The sequence below is a fragment of the Molossus molossus genome, unplaced genomic scaffold, assembly GCF_014108415.1.
Source record: "Molossus molossus isolate mMolMol1 unplaced genomic scaffold, mMolMol1.p scaffold_m16_p_18, whole genome shotgun sequence".
Classification (NCBI taxonomy): Eukaryota; Metazoa; Chordata; class Mammalia; order Chiroptera; family Molossidae; genus Molossus; species Molossus molossus.
In genome coordinates this window covers 18,540,132-18,563,957 of record NW_023425353.1, presented here as the reverse complement: position 1 = coordinate 18,563,957, position 23,826 = coordinate 18,540,132, and the positions used below count along the sequence as shown (strand labels likewise).

At 46.4% G+C, this 23,826-nt stretch overlaps 1 protein-coding gene across 2 annotated transcripts in view; it reads left to right on the top strand.

Annotated features, from left to right (window-relative positions):
* The window catches only part of CACNA2D3 (calcium voltage-gated channel auxiliary subunit alpha2delta 3), an 874,937-nt gene that overhangs the window by 799,398 nt on the left and 51,713 nt on the right, over positions 1 to 23,826 (top strand). For both annotated transcript variants that reach the window (XM_036266884.1, XM_036266885.1), the window contains 4 exons: positions 8,329 to 8,404; positions 11,032 to 11,084; positions 12,559 to 12,614; positions 22,359 to 22,470. In XM_036266884.1, the coding sequence (XP_036122777.1) occupies positions 8,329 to 8,404; positions 11,032 to 11,084; positions 12,559 to 12,614; positions 22,359 to 22,470 (297 nt within the window). The remainder of the gene's footprint in view (positions 1 to 8,328; positions 8,405 to 11,031; positions 11,085 to 12,558; positions 12,615 to 22,358; positions 22,471 to 23,826) is intronic.

The window sequence follows — 23,826 nt, the reverse complement described above, 5'->3', positions numbered from 1 at the left end:
AGAAAATTTCTCACTCAAATGTGGAGTCCAATGTGTCAATTAGCAGCTGGTTCTACTAGAAATAATAGGAAGTTACAAAATAAAAAGGGGTTATAGAACATAGGCGTCTTTTTCTCTTTTATGTGAAGATAGTCTGAAAACACTAATTTGGGGGCCTCGTATTGTCATCATGGATGTATGATTACATCTTTTTTCTCTACTTCCCTCCAAGTTGGCTTTTTAATTTAAGGTTACTTCATGGTCCAAGATAGCTGCTGAGATCCAGCCATCACATCTGCAATCTAGGATGGCAAAAGGAGGATTAAGAGTGGTCCAAAAGGCCAAATAAAATTATTAAAATTTATTTTAATAAATATATTTTATGTATTTACTAAGGTTGTATTAATTAAAGTATCTACTCCCATACAATACTTCTGCTTAATTATATGGCCTCATCTAGCTATCTAGCATATTGAAGGTCAGGGTTCAGAGTGGCAGAGGAGAATAATGGATATTGGGAAACTATGAGAGTCTCCGCCACAGCCAGCATACTCCAGTTTGCTTCAGGCCACACCAGTCCTATAAATACTGCATCCGACTTCCTGTGATACCCACTCTGAAAACCTTTCAGCGTAGAGGCTGTGTTCACAACTCCGAGATCCCCCACACCCACATGCCCAGCATAGTCCTGAACACAGATGGCCATAGCCATCATCTAACTCATCTGTCCATGAGCCTGACCGCAGGCAATGAAAGCAGGATACTCAGTAACACCGACTGGGTTTCACGCATAATAATGGCAACAGTGACACTGCTAGGGACTGATGTTCAGTGACTCAGGTGCGACCCCACACCACGCTACGCGCAGCATAGGCATTATTGCAGCGAGCTGCTGTCAGATGTAGACATGGCTTCATGAACTTGGCAGAGCCCAAGGAAGCTCCCCCAGCATCCAAGTTTATAGCCTCAAATGGGTTTTATATTAACTCATTCCCTGAGCAGAATTCAGCTGTTTCCTTCTATTTCTTACTCAAACAAAAAAGCGAACGAAATTTAATCTTTTCTATGTGGGATTAATTATGATTCCATTTTCCCCTTTAGTCGAACAAGTAAAGCTAATTTTCGTGGAAGAGGCAGGTGAATGGGCAAATCAGCCGCCGGCTAGGTGCGCCTCCAAGGCACCCATGCGTATTTCGGCTCAGAATCTAGGCAGATGTGGCCGGGAGAGTTCTGCTCAGAAAGGGGGTTCCAAGGCTGGAGGCTTTATGGGCTCTGTGGGCCATGTTTCTTCAGAGGACGCTCTCATCTTGGTTTGGGGGCGCTCATATTTGTTTATCAAATCACTGCTGCCTGCAGGTGATTCGAAATGCTGTTCACCCTTGAGGTCTGTGATGCACCCATTTCGTTGCTGAGGGGAACAAGCACCCTATGGTAGTCTGCTCGGGCTGCCAGAAGAAAGACTGGGTGCCTATTTCTTTCCTCAGTTCTGGAGGCTGGAAGCCCAACAGTAAGGCGTAAACAGGTCTGGTGTCTCCTGAGGGCTTGGTCCTTGACTCGCGGGTGGTCTTTATGTCCAAATTTCCTCTCCCTAGAGGATGCCCGTCAACTCGGAGAAGAGCCCGCCCTGAGGGCCTCATTCTAATGTAATCGCATCTTTCGAGCCCTTATCTCCACATGCAGCCATATGCTCAGGTGTGGAGGTTAGAACTTCAGCCTGAAACCTCTGAGGGACACAGTTCAGCCCATAACGCACCCCTCAGCATGCCCAGACCAGTACCCGGCCCTGGGAGGACGCGCTGGCTTCCAGGAGCCCCGGCTCCTGCCTGTAAGGTATTTGAGTCCAATTGAGACAGGAAAAACCCAACACGTGAGAAATAATTAGCAAGCGGGGAGCATTCCATTCTAAAAGGCATGGCTGGCTACCCTGGCTGCATATTAGAACTCTTTGGGAAGTTTAAAAAAACACATAACTAATATCGGTCCCTAACCCTAACCAATGAAATCGTGGGGGGAGGGGTGGTGCTGGGCATCTGCATGTATATACATGTTTCTGATGTTCCCCAGCCGACTCTAAAGGGCAGGCAGGGCTGAGGACCACTGTTGAAAACAAAGGCCAACCAGTATGTTCACAAGTGGCCAGTGTACATCCTATTTTCCACATTCCTCAGCTGAGACCTACCGCCAGGGGACCCCAGGATTGTTCCGTGGGGGTCCATGCTTGGGAAGCAGTTTAAAGGCAAAGCCTTAAAGAACAAGAGACCTACATCAAAACCCCAGCCCTCCACTTAGCGGGCTAATCACCGTGGAGCGGTGACCTCACCTTCGGAGCCTTCGTGTCCCCTCCTAGGACATGTAATCATGCCCCCGACATTGGACAGAATGCCAACATTGCTGGCAGAAAGTAATTGATCATTCTTAGTGTCAGTGCTTTTATTACTGGGCAAGACGCTGATGTGGTCAGTATCTGCGAGTTTTTAAAAAAATTAGTATCAGCACCTGTTGATGAAAAGCATTGGGTACTGATAGACTCTGCTTAATGAGTGAGACTTTTCTCAGGACTCCCCGCTCAGGGTTCTGCTCTGGACCCTGAGTGACCCCAATACTGTGTGCCCTGGGCACCTGGCCAGGGCAACCACGTGAGCTAATTCTCTGCTAATGACAGGTGCTCAAACTAGGTGTGTTTTGGTGGTTGCCCCTCGCAGCGTTCAGAGGCCGCGGGGCCAGGGTCGTGTACACGCACCACCTGTGCCGTGACACATGCTCTGGTGATCTTCAGGAAGAGGGCGAGCTCTGCAGCCTCTGGCTGTGGGACAGCAGTGACAGTGCCCAAAGGGGAGGCAGAGTGCCCTGTGCCCTCCCGTGAGCTCCGTTTACAGCCTGGGCTCCCCACTGCCCGGGCTTTCTGAGAGGTGAGAGCCGCCGAGGCTCGCTGGCCCCGCCCCTTTGCTAAGGATGTCCTGGTCCCTGCCCCAGGCCCTACACTCGCAGGTTGACCTCGGCCCCAGAGAACGCCTTTTACAGCTCATCAAAGAATACCTATTTTTACATGCTACCCTGGTGAGTCACTTGCTTCTTATAATTTTAAACTCAGAATAGCTTAAATATGTCCCGCGGCGGGTCTCTATGTCAAGTGTCTCCCTGTCCCGCTTTTAGGGCTGTATTTGCAAACGTCAAACTGTTTCAAGATTGGTTTCCAGGTGACCATTTAGCCAAAGTGAGCAAATTCATTGAGTTCTTACAGGTAAAGTACATAGTAGGTGTTTCATAAACGCTGGTCCTCATAGTCACTCACAAGCCTCAAGTAGCCGAGCTCGTGCCATCGAAACTCAGCCTTCTAACTCTTAGAAGAAATATTTTTCTTGGTTGTGGTTTTGGTCTACTTGGAAAGAGCAGAAGCAGCCAAGTGGCTTTAAACAAGTCCTAATGTCCTGGGCCTGTCACCTAAGGCTTTACCTGATACAGAACACATAGGCTGCCGGGGCTCCGGTCGCCTGGCTTCGAGTTTCTTCTTCAGGGACCATATCTGCCTTCTGTGAAAGTTGCAAAGGAGCCCAGCTGGGAGCCCAGCGATGCTAATGATAAGGTCTGGGGCTGCTGGGGGTATCACGGGGATTCAGGCATGTCATCTGTTCGAGAACTAACTCCCGCCGCCGAAGGCAGCAAAGCAGCTCCAATCTTGGGCTGGGCCCAATGCTCGGGGCTTAGTTAGAGCCAAATGAAAGCGGGCAATTATCATGTTCTTTAACTATAATCAGCCGAACAGGATATAGGTAGCCACAAAATGGAGTTATTTAAAAGAGTAACAAAATCACTTCAAAAGGGGTAATAATCTGGAAGTCTCTCTTTCTGTAACGTCTAGTTAGAGCTGAGTGTGGAGAAGGCCAGGAAGGCGGCTCTGGGACCCCTCGATGCACCGGGACCAGGGGCGCATCCTGGGGAAATGAAGGCAGGCGCCCTGGCCTGCAGGCCACCCTGGGGCAATTGAGTTCATCCCCAACCTGTAAACTACAGCCTTTGAACAGGATCCCAGGAGAATCCTGAGCTTCCTGACATCTGGCTGTCAGGGTGGTCACAAGGGCAGGGGCTGTTACCAGCAGGCCAGCTGGTCCAGCCTGGCCCAGTGACACCACAACAGCCCCAGTTTGGGTTGAAAGTTGACTCTGGACATTGGTTATGAGACCTTATCTTGGGCGGCACTTCCTGTGACATTCCAAGGAGACCCTGGGATGGGGCGCAGGGCTGAATTCCGAGCACTTCCTGGAATGTGTCCGAGCTGCTGCCGAGCAGAGTGAGGTGGGGACAGCTTGGCCCGTCGAGTGCTGGTCCTGCCACTAGCGAGGGATGTGAGCCTGATGAGCACATGGGTCAGGATGGCTGTGGTTTGGTTTGCTCTCTGGGAAGGGTTGATTAGAATCTACCTTGCAGGGACATGTTTAGAAGAATATCTTGCTCTTGGTTACTGAATAGAGGTGGACAGGTATTAGCTGTTGTTGCCATGACCCTCAGCGAAGAAGCCGTGGACAGAAGCCCCTGCACCATCTCCTGATAACTCCAGCGCAGCTTCTGTTCCGCAGTAACGCGCGGGTTTTACACTGTGTCATATGTACCAGTGAGCTGAGAAAATCAGGAGGCCTGTTCGTCCTCCAGCCAGCTGGAGAGAGCCTGAGTCAATTCCCATTGCATTAAACACCAACCCTATTAATTAATAAAGGCAGCGAAAACCATACTCGTAAATCACAACAGCAGCCGCAGCCCTGCCCTCTGTTGAATGATCCTTCTGTATCATGCGCTGGGCTAATTGCAACACATATGTCACCACAGTTAATCATCACAACCACCCTGTGAGATGGCCATTATTCTCAACATTTGACAGATGAGGAAACTGAGGCATCAAAAGAGTAAAAAAAAAAAAAACTAAAAACAAACCAACAAAAAAACATTGTTATACATAGATGAGCTAGGATTTAAGCTCTGGTGTCAAAGTTGGCATTTTAGCCTGGCCGGTGTGGCTCAGTGGATTGAGCATCGTCCCATGGACTGGGAGGTCCCAGTTCGATTCCCGGTCAGGGCACGTGCCCAAGTTGTGGGCTTGATTTCCAGTGGGGGGGGAGGGGGTGCAGGAGGCAGTCGATCAATATATCGCTCTCAACCAATGTTTCTGTCTCTAAAAGAAATCAATAAAAACATGCTTAAAAACAAAAAAAAAAGTTGGCATTTTAACAATTAGGTCACATTGCTGTCCGTTGGGCCTTTGGGAACAGTGTAACTTGAAATGCTAACAATGAAAAAATTGGACCTGTCATAAGGATCCGAACAGGCCTGGGACACTACATCGCATATCTCAGTATATTTTCCCAGGCCTGATCATTTAACCCTCAGAATTTTTTTTTTTTTTTTATCCTCACCTGAGGACATTTTTCCATTTTTTGTTCAGGTAGAGTGGGAGGGAGAGAGACGAAGAGAGAGAGAGAGAGAGAGAGACATCGACGTGAAAGGGACACATCGAGTGGCTGCTCCCCGCACCACCCAACCAGGGCCGGGGACAAACTGCAACCGAGGTACGTGCCCTTAGCGGGAACCGAACCCGGGTCTCTCCGGACCGCAGGCTGACGCTCTAACCGCTGAGCCAAACCACCCAGGGCATAACTCTCAGAATATTTCTGTGAGCCATTTTATAAATGAGAAAATGAAGCCTCAGAAGAGAGCAAGCAACCTGCTCAAGACGCGGGATGCATGGCAGGAGCCACCCCTAAGACCCAGGCCCGTGGTCGACGGGACACGCACGCTCCCTCCGCGCACGCCGCCTCACCCAGCCCTGGCCCAGGCTCCCTCTGTGGCGACAGATGGGCAGTAGGAGAAGAATGAAGCCAATGATAACTTTTACCAAATCCTAGAAAGCCCTCCAGGGCCCCTGCGGAAATCCCCTGGACGAGTGTGCCAACTGGCTGGCATGGTGGGCCAGGGGGACCACCTGCAGTTGTCCACGCTGGTCCACAGTTGATTCTGCGCCTGGGTCCGGGCTGTCGGTGATTTCTGTGAGAAGTGTGTCTGCGGACTTCCCCGAGCCGGATACTGGACTGCCCAGGCATTGCTAGCATGGCACTGAGTACGTTCCACTCGGCTCTGTGTCATTTCGGGGGGATTCCTGCGGGGCCAACTCCTTGCCGTCGCGGAGAAGTTCTCGCAGCATTGCATGCGGACGGGTCACCCGGCGGCTGCTGGGCAAGGAGCTCGGAGGTGTCGCTCCTTCGGGCGCCCAGACGAGTGGGCAGGAGACCTGAGAGGAAGGATGGGATGCAGGGCTCCTTTGGGAGAAGTGTTTGCTCCATCTAAAAGCTGTTGCCTTGCTACCGGAAACTGCTACTATCCTTTACTTCGTAAAATTGTGGATGGGAAGTGAAAATATCTGGAACAATTATACAGTAGAGCTTCTGAGTGTGGGTCATAATTAGCACAGAAGCTATACTTTGATCACCAATGGAAAAAATTTCCATGTTCTTGTTTCATTAACTGCACTGTTTTCAAAAGTAAGAGGATGCTCACTATTGTGGTAGTGGGATAGGAATTACAACCAATGGGCCAGCCAGTTTCCAACAAATTGTCAAAGTGCTGGGCGTATGTTGGTCCAGGCGTGTCTCTAGTGCTTGAGAGGGACCGAGGATCCTGCTGTTCCTCAGTCCTAACTGGCCCTTTCTGGTTCTGCTCACCTCAGTGGTTCCGCCTGGGGCCCAGAATCCAGTTCAGAACAGCATCTTCTCTGTGGAATACCCTGGTCCATGCACATTATCTTTGACAAGCCAAAATGACGGTCCCATCAATGTGGGGGCTTCTCCTATTCCCTCACCCCCCACCCCAGTACCTTTATTCCCTTTATTCTTCTGTTTCCAAGTGTTACAGACCAGAATGAACGTGTCCAGCCAGCACCAGCAGAACCAAACACTAAACACAGAGTTGCAGTGGAGAAAGATGGGCTATTTAATTAGGAATGGCACCACCCAGGAGAACGGGAAGCCTGAACTCCCCTGTTTGGGGTTCAAAATGGGTTTTTAAGGAAACGGGCAAGTTTTATTTTATTTTATTTTTCTTTATTGATTTTATAGAGAGAGGAAGTGAGAGGGAGAAAGAGATAGAAACATCGATGAGAGAACATTGATGGGCTGCCTCCTGCATGCCCCCCACCAGGGATTGGGCCCACAACATGAGCATGTGCCCTGACCAAGAATCGAACCAGCAACCTCTTGCTGCATGGGTCGGTGCTCAACCACTGAGCCACACTGGCTAGGCATAGGGGCAAGTTTTAATTGGAGGAACATGGAATTTGGCCTTGTATGGAGAGGCATCACTAGGGGATCTTCTCAGACAGTGGACCCTCTGCTTCTGAAAGGGTTCCGGTGCTCAAGTTCCAGTTATGCCTTAGTCCTTTGGTTCCTTGGGAGGTGAGGCTGGGGGAGACTTGGGTTCAGGTGCAGCTGGAGGTCAAAGTTCTCTCCTCTGTGCATGCTTTGGCTGCATGATGAAAAGTCTGTTGTCTCTGAAAAACAACTCTGTATCTTGTTAAACAGAATAGGACAATTCTGAGCTGGTTCTGTAGTTACACAAGAGCAAAACAACTGTGTCTTCAGTCCTGGACTTTGCCATGGTTCTGGTGTGAGGACTGAAAAAATATGCCTTTCCCCCCACCGTCAATGTTCTTCCAGCTGGGCTACTCATCAAAGCAACAGAGAGATTAAAGGAGAAAATGTCCAAAGTTGATTACACAGGTGTACATTCAGGGGTCCATAAGAATATGACATGAAACACATTAGACAGTTGAGGTTTATATGCCATTCTGGCCAAAGAAGAGGGGACAGGGGTTTCGAAGGGGAGGTAGGTAATTCACAGGAAGCCAAGACAGAAAGAACACAAGACAACTTGGTGCCAGGCAACCCAGAAACAAGGAAACAGAGGTTCTCCCCTACAGAACAGGTTTTGCGTGGATCCTTCCTGTGTACCACACCAGTTCACACAGGCTAAGGTGAGATACAAAGCTGAAGATGCTGAGATCCCCTCCCAGAGCAGGCCCTTCCCTCTGAATGCCCTTCGGCAGGAAAGGGGGAGGGCCAAAGTTTCTTTCTGAATCATTTGTCTCTTAATAAACAGCTTAAAATCAATATCCCAAAAGGCACATTTTGGGAGTGGCAAAACCTTGGTCCCCTTCGCTGGCGTGTCATGCTTCTCAGGCCTGCTTTCATTGGTGTTCACCACTGCTACCTCCGATGGTAGTTAGTGACTGTCTGCCTTCCGGGGCACAGTACCGTTTGTTCCTGTGTGTTCCCACTTAGTGACGCTCCTTTCTGTTCTTTCCCGTAGAATCACCCTGTACGACTACCAAGCCATGTGTAGGGCCAACAAGGAGAGCAGTGACTCCGCCCACGGTCTCCTGGACGTAAGTACAGCACCCCCCCCCCCCCCATGCACGTGTTTGTCTCCGAATGAGCAGATCTTTTCCTTCGGAGTCATCAAGTCATCTTTTCAAAACCACGAATGTTGAAAAGTATTTGCTAATGTCCTGGTTGAGCGAAGTCACTTCTGTTTAAACCCAAATTCAGTGATTGCCGGAATGACAAACATCTAAAGTCTTTGATGGATTCATGCAGCAGCCCCCTTTTGATGGATAGGAAAGGGGAGGAGTTTTGAGGATTCTCATATTCTTATATAAGAGAGGATTTGGTTGGTTCAACAGAAATCTTCCTTTTGGTTTGTAATAGAGCTGTTAGCCTGTGAGCAAATTCCCATGTTGATGAGAGAGTCTCACCTCTCATCGTGCTGCCGCTGAGTTTCAACACGTTTTCCTGGAGCTGTTTCCATGGCTGATGCCACAGCTGAGGATCCATCAACAGAGCTATCGGAGCATTAGAAAATGGCTTTCTGATGGCCGGAGATTAACCGCTACTATTTCCTCCCATTTTTAAAATATCATTTACAACGTGCAAGCAATGTAAGTTTGGCCACCAATCACTTGAAGAACACGCATACAAAAACAAAAACAACAACAAAATTCCCCACCGGATATAGATACTAATATAGTCCGGCATAGGTATATAAACATAGCCCTTATATGTTATTATTCTGTAAATTCCAAAAATTAACCTAAAATTTGGTTTGAAACACAAAATTTAAGAGTCATTTTGGTTTTAAAATATAAATACACACCTTCTCATTTGCAGATGTCCAATTTTGCAAGGGGGTTATTTAAAAACTAAATATTTAACATGGTTCCCATACACTGAGGGCACAAGAAATGATTAGAAGCTAGAACGTTTTTGAGAGGCAACTAGGAACTAAGAACTGGACATTTTGAAAACACTGCTTTTTAGTGAGCATCAGCCTTTCTTTCTAAACCCAACTTCCCTAACCTTAGCATGACTATTTCCAGATTTAAAATGGTCCCAAGATAGGTTTTGATCTAGGCTTAAAAGCTCAATAGCTTTACCATTCTAAATGATAATGTGCATTTAAATTTTTTAATCCCATATTTACATAATCCATTTGTTTACCTTACATTGAAAAGGTGTCTGGCAGGAAATGCTGGAGTGTTCTTCCCCTTGGCCTCAGGGTGAGCTGTCCCATGCCTGCCCCCCGCCCCCAAAGCCTCCTGAATCCCTTTCTTCCTCTGGGACTCACACCACCCTGGCCACTGAAATGTCACTCCCCCTCCCAGCAGGTACAAGGACACAGAACTGTCCCATGATCTGATGACCTGAGTCATTTTGAAAGAAAGATGATTATTTTTCAAGCCCTAAGAATTGTAGTGGCAAAACCAAAGAACTACAAGGTTGCATTTGGTTTTAGGAAATAGTGAATAGTTCATATCCTTATCTGACCCTTATCCTGAGGGCCCTTCGATTCAGAAAATGCTGGCGAGATGCTCCTTCGAACCAGAGACAGAGATCCAGTCTGAAATCTGAGTGGGCTGGTAGTAACCCGAGTAGATTTGTGTTGTTCTGTTTATTTACTTGTTGGCTTGAAATAGGGACGTTTTTAAGAATGGTTAGTGGTATATAAATTGGTTCTTGTTTTATTTAAAGCTGGATAATCCACCCCGGCCCCCCCATTCCTAGATCTAGTCTTTATCATCAAAATGCTTAGAAGGTAGGATTAACCAGACCCCACTTAAGAAACCAGGATTTGGAATTTCAATTCTCTGATATCTAAATGCAACCACAAAGGATTCTGAGATTTCTCTGGACCTGCCATCTGGAGCCCAGGCTTTGCCCATGTCTTTGCCTGTCTTTCAGATCTGCCCACCACACACATATCTGACATACCTAGGTACAAAGAACTGACTGAGGGGGAGACTTGGTATTTTCCAGAATCCAGGAAATTGAATTATCCACATAGGAAATATCACAGAGTAAACAATCCAACTGCTTTTTTTTAATTAAAATATTCTGAAATAAAGATTAGGCTGTCAATGCCTTCTTTTATAGAGTGAAAGGGATTTTCTGCAAGGATAAAATCACATGTTTATATGGTTATCATTTTTTCAAGTCCAAATATGTATGTGTGAGAAAAGGCAGCTTAAATCCTACATAATTCATGGGCGGCATTAAAATCAAGTGTATGCAATTTTTGCTTATTTCCATGAATGACACACAGTGATGGTGAACAGGGAATCACCTCTCTGAGAAGCAGCCTGTAAATTACCATTTGAAATTAGTTATATGATTCCAGCTCTTCAGTATTAGGCTACAAAATATTAGCCCCTAGAGGGTAAAGTTTTAAGCATCCTTTGCTGAACTCCCTTTTTCCTCCTGGAGATAACCCTGTATTAGATCATGTTTATTTTACTTGTAAATCACATCTCACTACAGGGGAGTTCAAAGTTTTAAAATGTTAGTTTTGAGTTACAGTATCCAACCATTCTCTTCTTTTAGCTCCAGCTTCACTGGTTTTTAATATGATATCAATCTCTCTTAAAGAATAACATTGTCTTTATGTAAAGCCTTAAGTTAAACTACAAATTCGGTGTGTGATACACTGTTTTTGAATGACCTGGATTCTTCTCTTCAGCCTTATAATGCCTTCCTTGCTGCGGCAAAATGGATAATGACAGAACTGGTCTTGTAAGTACAATGGCTACACTTAAAAAATATGGTTGCTTTTCTTGTATATTAGTAAGTGAATGGGAGACTCTCCTTCATGCATTCAACATTAGATTCATAATACTCTGAGATAATCTCATTTAAAACCTCGAAATATTGAAAGTGGAGATCAAAGATGATATATTAGTTATCCATGGTCACTGCTTATGCCCTTATGTCATTGCTTAGCAGACTAACTGCTTGCAAAACACACACCAAATTTATTTATTGTGGTTACTGTTAAATTTAACATAGATGTCTGGCTGTTTTTCATACAGCCTGGGTGGGCTGTGGTCAGAAGAACAAATTGCCAGGGCTGTCCACTGTGCTACTTGGGATGCTACATGTACAGGGGCAGGGCCTGTGCAGTCAGGGGCCACAGGCTGGGGCTTTTGTCAGGTGGGATTTAATTGTTTACCCTGTCAAATGTCGGTCCTGTTGGGAGGGTGCTGGAGGCATCTGTGACCTAGGTCACCTTGAAATGGCACAGAGATGAAAGGCTTGCCTTGCAGATGAGATATTGGACACATTACAGAAACACCGCACCGGACAGAAGGAGGAATTCCATGCGTGGCAGGGAAACCAGACCCTCAAAGCTGCACCGAACTCTCTTGTTCTCACTTTCCCCACTGAGGTTCCGGTTCTGTGGATTTAGGGCAGCTTTCTTGCCATTTGATGAACAGATGTTGTCTTCTCTATTGCTTTAATGTAACCTATATTAATTTAACAACTTACAAATTCAAGTGAGGAGTAGGTTCTGCGTGTACACAAGAAACAGAAAACACAGGAACAGATAACAGTGGGATTTCGATCGAGAGTGAGTTGCTAGAGATAGTCACTGATTCCTGAAAAAGAAATGGCTGCATTTTGGTCTGTCTCCATTCATCTGGAGGAAGACTCATATTACTTTCGCATTCTTTTTGAGCAATTAGGAATTTCAATTTTTTGAATTCGCACTGTGGTCTCATCTCATAAAGAGAAGTTTGTCCCATCCGCCCCGACACACACCGGCCATACACGTGGCTGAACAAGCTTGCGTTGCGGCGTGACTTCTGAAAGCTTCCTTTATTACTGCAGATCATAGTCTAGTAGAGAATATTCTATTTGCATTTCCGAACCTAGGCAGGGGAAGTCCTTTAGAAGTTGACTTTTTGCTGTGGACTCAGATTATAACTAGAAACGATTTCTGCCTGTAAAGCGGAATGTTTCTCAGCAGAGTCCTTGAGTCTAGGTAAACCTGAGTTCAGGGTTTCGTTGGCATTGGTGACAAAATCGCCTTTCACAAATTAGGTGAAGCCCAGGGCAAGTTTGGTGGTCACTGAACCAACCAATTCGGTATTTCCAGGCTGAGATGCTGTTCTTGCAGACCAGGTGGGCCGTGCTGGGTAACACGATGCCGCTGAGCCATTCAGGTGCGGATGGCCAAGTAACATCGGGTTTTTCTATCCCCTTTCAGGTTCCTGGTGGAATTTAACCTCTGCAGTTGGTGGCACTCAGATATGACAGCTAAAGGTAAGCAGCAGCTGGCTTCTGTTTCCTAGTTCAGAGCGACAAGCCCGGGTTCACTGGCTACTTTTCATCAGGGATGTGCTCACGTGAAACTGCTCAGTGCAAAGTGATGTTTTCAGCCCTCAGAAAGAGGCACCCTTTGCGCTGAGCGGAGCACCATGCAGTCTGACGAAAATGCTGCAGCCTCAGCCCATGGTGACCATACGCTCCGCCTTGTCCTGACGAAGGCTCTGAGGTCATACATCGCGCAGGCGAAGGCCCCTCGAAGTGCCTGGACAGTGCTAACATCCAAGGGAGACGGACACATTGCCTTCTCAGGCTGAATGAAGAGATAATGAGTCTGCTTTGTTTTGCTTATAATTACCTTCATAAGTTATAAATCTAACCATTACTTTTCCTGCTCTCAAACCTTCCATGACTTGAGCAGTAATTAGGAGAAGCTCTTAGCGGCATGGGCTGTGGAGTTAGATCAGGATGGGCTTGAGTCCTGCCTGCAAGGTTGGCCTTTGGCAAGTCAGCTGATGTGGGCGAGGCTCAGTTTCCCCACAGTAAGAAAAATAGGAAAATAATACAATAATATGCATCTCCTGTTATTTGTGCGTGTGTGTGCGTGCGTGTGTGTATCTAATGGTGAGATACATCACGTTAGATGCTGAGCACAGAGACTGGAATATAGTAAACTCTCGAAAAGTGATAGTTTGCAATTCATTCGCAATAATGGTGAAGACATTGTTGACAGTGGTGACTACTGAGTCCCCTCCAAAACGAATGCTCTGTAGTGTGCTGTCTCCCAGTCTTTTCTCCGCCTGTCTGGTTACCAGCTGTTTCTCAGATGCACTCTGCTCTTTCCTCTGTGTAGTTACTTATCTTGATTGTTTTTACCTGGGAAGCCAGGCCTGCTAGCTGCTACCGTTATCGCTATTTGAAATGACCTGTCATGTAAAAGGGATGGATCAGTAACGTATCAGCATTGCCCCAGGTGCCAATGTCTTTCATTGCCTCTCCCTTCCCTGAAGAACCCGGCAGTGAGGATTCCCTCATCTTCCCAGGAAGAAGGAGCAATTGCCTTGGCTCCTGTCCCCCTGCCAGCTCACACTTCCCAGCTCCTCCGCATCATCCTAGCTTCAGTTTGTTTGTTCTGCACACTAACCTAGAATTTCTTAATGGCAGGGGCTATGCGTGAGCCATTGTTATTCCTCAGGCCCTAGCAGGTGCTTGGCTCTTTGTTGGTGCTAGATCTTTGCTTCCTACCCACCCTGTTTTATTTTTTGCCAGGTATGAACATTATAGACACTGTCATCGTAGTTTTGTAACTTACACATAGGCCCATGGTGCCCCAGTGCAGGAACTCACTACTTCCCTGTTGGAATATGAGATGCAGCAGTATGTGCAGAGTTCTAACCATGCGGACGCCAGCATGGTGACCAAGGTGCTTCAGGTGGCTCTGTCCTGGGAAGCTGACTGCCCATGGACCAGGTCTAGGGGCTCTGCTTACATCCCCACACACGCTGTCTGGCGACCCTACAGGCATGGGCCTGATCCTTGCCCCTTCCTGAGGGTTGGTACCATCTTCGAATGACAGCAGTTTGCCCATCATCCAACTTCCGGAAACCCAGCTAAGGAATTAAACTGAGATGCCAGCAAAGAATTCTATGTAGGGTGAATTCATGATTGCAAATACTGTACTCTTTAAAAGATGAACAATAGGGACATTTGAATATAAATTAGAGCCCATCCATAAACACATATAACTTTTTAAAAGATTCTGTTTCTGAAAACCTCTTACCAGGTTCAAAAATGCTCATGACATTAAGCAATATAACAAGAAAAACAATATGCAAAACTGTATATAGCCCTGGCTGGTTTGGCTCAGCAGTAGAGCATTGGCCCACAGACCAGTGAGTCGCGGGTTCAATTCCAGTCAAGGGCATATATCTCAGTTATAGTTCATCCCCCACCCCGGTTAGGGTCGTGCAGGAGGCAACTATTCAATGTGTCCCTCTCACATCGATGTTTCTCTCTCTCCATTTCTCTCTCTCTCTCTCCCTCTCTGTCCCTCCCACTCTATCTGAAGATAAAGAGAAAAATATCCTCGGGTGGATTTAAAAAAAAACAAAAACCGTATATACCCCTAAAAAGCATTCAATGGTGGGAGAGGAGAGTAGCATTAAATGGAACCAGCAGCCCGTATACCAATGGCAAGTCAGTGAGCAGAGATCAAAATATGAATTAGAAAGAGAAGACTCTCATGTACCCCAAAGGAATATGTATCTGTGGCATGAGCTTGCTTTTCATTTAAAATGGCCTATGATTTGGGGAAGAGAGATGAGACAGAGCCTACTAAATTATTTCTAATTTTTTTATTTGACAAACTTTTCCACAATTTCACTATTAGTGGCAAAAAGTAAAGATAAATGAGATTACAAGAGAGAAAAGGAAGATCAACAGAAGCTGAGAAAATGGATCGCAAGTTGGATGAATGGCTGCTGTCTCTGGAGCACCGGAGCCCAGGGGACCAGTCAGCACCCCTCACGGTCAGGCTGAGCTCTGGGAGGTGGTTTCCCTGGAGATGAAGTGCCAGCCAGGCAGCCTTCCTCTGCCACTGTCTGCTGTGAGGTTCTGGGTAAATCATTTGATCCCCTTAGGCTTTGATTTCCTCATTGGTCAACAGACAGCGGTAGACACAACGTGTTTGTGGGCGAGGGAGTGACCGGTGTATGCAAGGTTGGCAGGTGCGCTGTGGGTGCTCCCGTTCTCGTGGTGGTGAGCTCTTTGGCTAAGGGGCCGGGCTGTTAGGAATGTGCCCAGTGCCGAGGGCAGTGGGCTGGTCGTCTTCTGTGGTTTGGTTTTGGGCATTCCTCCACAAACCATGTGCCTGTCTGTCCCTGGCCGAGGGGCTTCGATGGCGCAGATGAAGATGCTCTCCTTCACGCCAACCTCCATTCCCACTTCCCTGTTCTTCCCCCAGGCCTGCGTTCCTTCCTACACCTGCCGCCACAGGCGTCGGCCCGTGCTCCGGTTCTGGTCCTTCAAAGCTACAATTAGTTTTTGAGACTCTTTTGAGTACCGATCACTGTGATTTTTGCCTAAGCCAGTAGTTTTCTCCGTGGGAGGGATTTTGCCTCCCACAGGTCCTTGCAACATCTGTAGACATTTTTGATGGTCACGCTGAGGATGGAGTTGCTATTGACATCAAATGTAGAGGTCAGGGATGCCACCAAACAGGCTCCTACAACATGCAACTGCTAACAAGAATTATCTAATTCAAAATATCAGTAGAGTAGCCCCCCCTTATCTGCAGGGGATATATTCCAAGACCCCCAACGGATGCCTAAAACCGTGATATTTCCAAACCCTACCCGTACTATGTTTTTCCTATACATACACCCTACAGTAAAGTTGAATGTCTACATTAAGCACATTAAGAGCTGAGTAACAATAACTAGCACTAATGTAGAACAATTGTAACACTATACTGTAATAAAAACTAGGCGCGTGTGGCCTCAGATGACCAAGCTAGCTATGGAGCGGCTCACAGCTGCAGCCTGCCCAGCGTCCTGCGCCTGACACAGGGACGACTCCTGTCCCAGGTGAGATGGAGCAGACCGGGTGAGATTTCAGCGCGCTGCTCAGAACGTCTGAATTCTTTATCTCTGGATTTTTCGTTTGGTATTTTCTGACTGCAGTTGACCGAGGGTAACTGAAACCACAGAAAGTGGGTTCTCAGGTCAGGGGGAAACTACTGTGTTGCTATGTTGAGAAACCCTAGAGCAGACCAAGGGGTGTAGGGTGGGGGACGAAGGGCTTTGCACTCATGATGGTGACAGACCCTTATCCAGGTTCCCAGTCGGAAATTTCACGTCCCCTCTCCCCTGCCTCCCTGTCCACCAGGACTGACAATGGGCAGCGCTTTAGCCCCGAGGACGACAGCGATGCTGCCGTGCTCTGTTTCAGGCAGTTTATCTCTGGACCGCAGGCCGATGCTCCAACCGCTGAGCCAAACCGGCCAGGGCTCAGGCGGTTTATAAAGAGATCCTTAATAGATCATTTCCACTTCTCTCAGTCCATTGCCACGCCCTGGGACCTTTCCCCACAGATCTGGATAAGACCTTGTCAAAGGACTAGATCGCTGACGCATGGTGCGCCCGTACACAGTGCTTCTCCATGTCCAGAGCGCTGGCACTGGATCATCTTCAGGTCCCTTCAACATACCCGAGAGGTGGGGACTGCTGAACCCTGTCACCGAGCCTTTCTGAGGCACCTAAGACAGACAGCTCACAGATAATGGGCTCAGACTTGAACAGCGCTGAGAGCCAGCTGGCCACCTGGGCTGCTGCGCCTGGGCTGTCCCATTCAGGTCCAAAGCCCTCTGCTGGGCATGGCTGTGGCTTTTCCATTTCACAGTGGAAGAAACGGAATAAACCCATCCGTGGGGCTGCTAGCGTACGGATATCTTTGTTAAATGTAACTCTTAGACCCGGTTCAGCAGAGAAAGTTCCAAGCACATAACTACAGTGCCTTGTAAGGTCTCTTCATTCTAAATGTGCCATTCCCTCACGAGCTAAAGACCCTGCACTGAGACATACATCTTTGTTTCGCTAAAAATGGAATCCATAATTACACTGTTTATCTGCTTCATTTCCTTAATGAAGGGGACTGTGGCCGCCCATTTCTGCCGGAGCATCACAAAGGTATCATTTGGGCGAAGCTGCACAAGGAGAATGAGGCTGGCCGGCACCCGGTTATGAATGAGGGCGCATTCACAGAGACAAAAGAAGAGGCCAGCTTTTCAAACGGCAACTCTATTCATTCCCAGTTGTCTGCACATAATTACTGTGAACCCAAGTCAGTTATTCTATCAGGGACATTTGTTGCTAAGGTAAAATTAAAGATATTCAATTGTGTGGGTGCTTCATTGTGAGTGAGTGATGGGTCATGCGGCCTCAGCTACAGGCGTCCAGTGTGCATGGGGTGGGAGAGAGAGGGTGCGACGGCAGAGTGTAGTAGGCTCCAGGATGCGGCCGTGGTGTGTGTCCGGGCATCACTACTCCCAGCAGTGTGACTTGGGCAAGCATCCTCATTGTCTGAACTCTGGGGTCTTCACCGTGAAACAGGTGCAGCAGGGCTTGGCCCCCCGCATGATGGTGAGGGTTCCACGCATGCAAAGGGCCTCCGAGGCGTTTGGCATGTGGTAAGCTCTTAGGGAGTGTTGGCCGTGACAGTGGCAGAGGTTTTGCTGTTTAAGTAATGGTCGTGACGCGTCGTCACTGCAGAACTCAGGGCAGGTGCGTCTGCTTTCTGAACTCCGTTCTCCCTTCTGGAAGAAGAAGAACCAGCCTACTGGGCTTCCCCCTTGTAAGATAAGGAGTTTAAATGCCTACGAGTTAAAATAGTACTCATTACGTTGTTGGAGGCCGGCGCTATTGGCCTGCAATTTCTAATGTAGATAGTAAAGACTGGCAAATAGATGTGGTGTTTTCCAAAGTATTCCAGACAAAGAAAGATCGTCATAATAAACCATGTTATTCAGATTAAACGTGGCTGTGGTTTTATGTGATAATTCGCGTGTTTCCCCGGAGCTCACCAAGCAACCTCCTGCCAATCCATAGTCGTGCTGCAAATAGACTCAACGGTTTATCACCATATACGTTTGGGTGCCCTACAGTTGTCAAAGGAACAAACATTTCTTCTCCAGGAAGGATCAGAGCCAAATGAGTCTCGCCATTGAATGTGTTGGACTCGTTCCCTTGTAACTGGGCCCAGACAATTAGAATTAGAGATGGTGCAATTATCAGGCTTATTTAAATCACGTGCGCTGCCTCGCTCAGCCTGCCCCGAAGACCTTTCTTCCTTTCGTTCACTGGCCAAACTTCACAGAGCAGTTAAATATATACGTGCTGGAGCCAGACAGCCCAAGTTCAAAGTCTGGCTCTGCTGCACACTTCGCTGGAGGAAGCTGGACCATTTTCTCAGTCCGCTCCTCTCCTCACTAATCTGCAAAAGAGAGATAACAATTGTTTCTACCCCACAGTCGGTGTCTTTTACTCTGCCTTGTCTTACTGCTAAAGGAACGCATCTATGCCAAGCAGAACATCAGCTGGCACAGAGTAGTTTCTTAATAAATGCTGCTGCTTCCATCACTAGGTTCTCAGGTGCCATCTGCAGGCTTGTGTCCCCGGCCTGAAATCTGTGCTATTGTTTCCTTCGTCTTTAGTTCACTTTACGGGACTCATTTCTTGACATTTAAAAAAATGGAATTATTGAGCTAGAAAGTCAGTATCACTTGCGGTCCAGAGAAAAGAATTGTAAAAATAAGAACCAGGAAAATAAAAAATGGGTCGCCAAATCGTAGCCAGACACTCGTTACATTTGCCCTCCCGAGGTAAAGAGAGGGAAGAGCAAGTGCAGGAAAGATGACAACACTCCCAGGCATCAAACAAAGGGACCCTCTGACCAAATCTAAGGCGTTGACAAGACACTGGGAAGGGAATGAAGTTCCCACAAGGCCTCTGTGTTGTCACTGTGGGGCTCGAGCCACCGCAACGGCCTTGTCTCCCACCTGAAGGCAGGACATTGGCCATTGGGGCCTGAAATCCTCACATTTCTGTTGTCAGTTTTATTCAGGAGAATTATTCATTATTCAGCAAGCACGTAATGACGGTCTCTGTGAGCTGGCACTGCAGGGCACAGGGGCACACAGTGTCTGGGTCCTGGCCCTTGGGCAGTGTGACCTTCAGTGGGGTCCGGAGTCAGGGAGGCCGCCATCTGCCTGCCTTTTGTCGCCAGCGGGTTCAAAGGAACAACGTGGGCAGCAGTCCTGGTGGCAGTAAGCACAGGCACTCCGCATGCCCAGTGTGCCAGGCACTTTCCATTTTTCATCCATTTGCTACTCAACCGCGTGAGGTTGGTATTGTTGAACCCATTTTGCAGGTGAGGACACAAAAGTGTAGAGAGATTAAAAACTCACCTGTGATCACACAGCATTGGCAGAATACCCAACCCCCAGAGTTTGTATTCTTAACTACTACACAAGAAGCCCAACGCCTGGCCTATGGATGTAATACCAACATTTCATGAAGGCTGTGTGTGCACACACGTGTGTGAAAGTGTGCATGGGTGCCACTCCGTTGAGACGATGGTGCTTTAGTTCATTTGTTCCCAGAACGACCCTGCGAGTTAGCATGGGCATCTCCGCTTTCTGTCAGTGACCAGTTCCTGCGGATCACCTGTTCTGCATTTAAGAAAAGCTGACTGTTCGTCTACTTCCTTTTGTTTTAAATAGGAAAATATTACAGCGCACTACACTTCAATCACGAACACCGAATTAATTTCCTCAAAATAATTAAAGCTCGGTGAAAAGCCTATGTTATAAAAAAGCAACCGCATCAGGATATAAATGCTTAGAACATAGCTTCCCGATCATCCAACAATTATCTCATCGTTACCGAACAATTGTTTCGAGTTCAGTAACCCCGCGACTGCTCATGCAGGGCCAGAAGGCTCCCAGGTGGACATGCCACAAAACCTCCACCCTGGCTCTGATGTCCAGACAGTTGTGTTTTGAATATAACATGAGACTTTGTCCACACATCATTTTCTTTCTTTCTTTCTTTTCTTTCTTTCTTTCTTCTTTCTCTCTTTCTTTCTTTCTTCTTTCTTTCTTTCTTTCTTTCTTTCTTTCTTTCTTTCTTCCTTCCTTCTTCCTTCCTTCCTCCTTCCTTCCTTCCTTCCTTCTCTTCTCTCTCTCTCTCTCTCTCTCTCTCTCTCTCTCTCTCTCTCTCTCTTTCTCTTTCTCTTTCTCTCTTTCTTTCTTTCATCTTCACCAAAGGATATTTTCCTATTTATCTCCAGATAGAGTGGGAGGAAGGGAGGGAGAGAGAAACATCGACGTGAGAGGGACACATCAACTGGTTGCTCCTGCACGATCCCCACCAGGACGAACCGCAACCGAGGTACGTGCCCTTGACTGGAATCGAACCCACGACTCATTGGTCCACAAGCCGATGCTCTGACCAGTGAGCCAAACCAGCCAAGGAACACACATCATTTTCTTAAAATCCTATTGAGTTTTGCAATTGTAAATGTAAATTATATATATGAATATGACCTATATTATAGATACTATATATTTATAAACACGTTTATATTTATATAAACATCAGCCAAAAACATTGATCACAGTTTGGGTGTTCTGCTGGGACAATGTGAAGGAGAACACTTCCAGTGAAGACCCCTTCACTGCCAGCTCATTTCACAGATGAGAATACTGAGGATTATCTAGAAGCAACGGAGCAGGGATTTGTACTCCAAACGTCTCTGACTTCAGAGCCTTCAGCCTCAACCGTGTGTGTTTGTGTATGTGTGTATTTACATTTTCAATTACATTTGACATAGAATATTATATTAACTTCAGGTGAACAACCCTGTAATTAGACATTTGTATAATGTATGAGGCGATCACTCTGATAAATCTAGTACCTATCTGACACCATATGTAGTAATTACAATATAATTGACCATATTTCCTAGGTTGTACTTTACATCCATGACTATCCTGTAACTACCAATTTGTACTTCTAAATTCCTTCACCCATCCTCCCAAGCCCCCATCCCTCTCTGGCAAAACGTTTTCTGTATCGACGAGTCTCTTTCTGTTCTGCGTATTCACTTATTTATTTATTTTTATTCAGATTCCACATGAGTAAAATTGTCTGGCAGTTGTCTGTCTTATTTCACTTCCCATAGTACTCTCTAGGTCCATCCATGTTATTGCAGATGGCAAGGTTTCATTCTTTTCTGTGGCTGAATCATATTCCACTGTATATATGCACCACTTCTTCTTTATCCATTCGTCTGTTGATGGACACTTAAGCTGCTTCCATAGTTTGGCTATTGTAAACTCTGTCATCCTCATTTTAGTGTCACAATGGCTTCCCTCGAATGCTAGCACTGTTTCTTTTATTTACTATTACTGCTATGATTATTAACTAACACTTGCTTAGCATTCATGATATTTCAGGCGCTGTGCTAACCACTCCACATGTATAATTTAGCTACTTCTGACATCAACCTCTGATAGGAAACCTATATTATCCTCGACATACAAATTAAAATAACTGAGACTTAGAGAGGTTTGGGAACTTGCCCACTGGATATAACTTGCTTAGATAATTTAATCAACCACACGCCTTCACCAAGTGCCGACTCCATAGCCCTTCACGTGCCCGGTTATCTAGTGCTGTCTTACTGGACAAGGAACTTCATAATAGTAGGATTAGGCTCATGGCTTTGGTTCAAAGGCATGACGTATTTTACTAGTCCATATTTCAATTTTGTTTCTCTAATAAAACCGCGCAATTGTATCATGACCTTTGTCTCACCCTAAATAATATGGTGTAACTTATATTTTATACTTTTATTTAGATATACATATGTGTTTGTTGTTAAGTTCAAGTAAGTCTGAGGTCAGAGACCCGGTGACTGATGTTGTCTCAGCAAGTAGAATTCTTATGATGCAGAAAGGGTTGCCGATCAAGCCAACACAACTGCTCGAGGAATTATAGTTCATAGAGTTCCTTGGCAGATGAAATCAACTGGACTAATTAGAAGATAATGCCTTATGCTGTGCCTAGAGAAGTCACAGAGCATCACGGAGTGGTGATCTGAGTCCCTGCGGGCTACCAGTCACAATAAAGTCCATGCCTTGCATTTGTTACCTTTTGTTTTCTTTTCCCCTTATCCCTACAGCCCAGAAATTGAAACAGACCCTGGAGCCTTGTGATACTGAATATCCAGCATTTGTCTCTGAACGCACCATCAAGGAAACCTCAGGGAACATTGCTTGCGAAGACTGTTCCAAGTAAGCCCTGCCTCTCTGCTCAGTGAGCACTTCCCCAGCTGGGCCCGAGTGGCACGTGCGTGGGACCCGGGAGAGACGGAGGAGCCACGGCAGCCCTCTTGTGTGAGGAAGGATTGCTATGGGCTCAGGGGAAACGTCGCTTGGCCTTGTTAGAGAGATCGGCAGGGCTTGGGAAGCATTCAGAATGCATCAGGATGCACCCTGGGACAGGGGAGATGGTTAGTTTTGTTTGTTAGTGGTTGGAAGATATCCTAATTGGTGTTTCCCCAACTGAAAGTGAGCAATTTAGCTAGCTACCTATTCCCCGCGTCTTTCCTGAAAGCACCAAATCTTCAGATTCCCTGAAGTCTGATGTATTGAAAATGGTTGTTTAATATTCGTTTCCCTGATTATTCTTGCGGGTGGGCCTTTCTAAAAACAAACAAAAGAACAAAACAATTTTATAGGTCATTTGGGGTTCCTGACCTTTTTATTCCTGTGTTCCTGTTGGCAGCTAGCTCTCTGTTGGGTGGTGGATCTATTCATACTGATTCGAGTGTTCTTTCTATGTTTTGGATACAATATTTTTGCAGTTATGATTTGTATATGTGTCTGCCTGTTCCTGGGTCTCTCTCTTCACGCTTATGGATGTCCTTGGATGCACAGAAATTTTCTTTCACTTTGATTTTAATGTAGTCTAATTTATTCTTTCTCTTATGATTTGTGCATTTTGTACCTTGCTTAAGAGATGAGTCTCTGCCCTGGTGTTATAATGATATTCTCGTGTGTTTTTATTCTGACTGCTTTAAAGGACTGCCTTTCGCATTTAGGACTTTAATCCCCCTGGAATGGGGGGGAGGGGCACAAGATAGAGAGTTCACTTTGGTTCTTTTCTATACAGCTGGCTTATTTATTTATTTATTTATTTATTTATTTATTTATTTATTTATTTATATTTTTGTTAATCCTCACCCAAGTGTATTTTCCATTGATTATTAGAGAGAGTGGAAAGGAGAGAGGAAGAGAGAGAGAAAGAAACATCGATGTGAGAGAGACACATTAATTGGTTGCCTGGACTGGGACCAGGGATTGAACCTGCAACCCAGGTGTGTGCCCTTGATGGTAATCAAACCCGCAACCCTTTGGTCCACAGGCTGACACACTAACCGCTGAGCCAAACCGGCCAGGGGCTATCTAGTTGGCTTTTTAAGCAGCACTTTTTATTGAATACTCTTTATTTTCCAATAGATTGATCGTAATACCTGTGTCATGGGCTGAGTTCCCATCTCTAAGTAGATCTATTTCCAGGTTCGATGTTCCGTCGGTACCCTGTCTCTGTCATCACTCTGGCTTTACCATATAACTTGTTATTGAGAA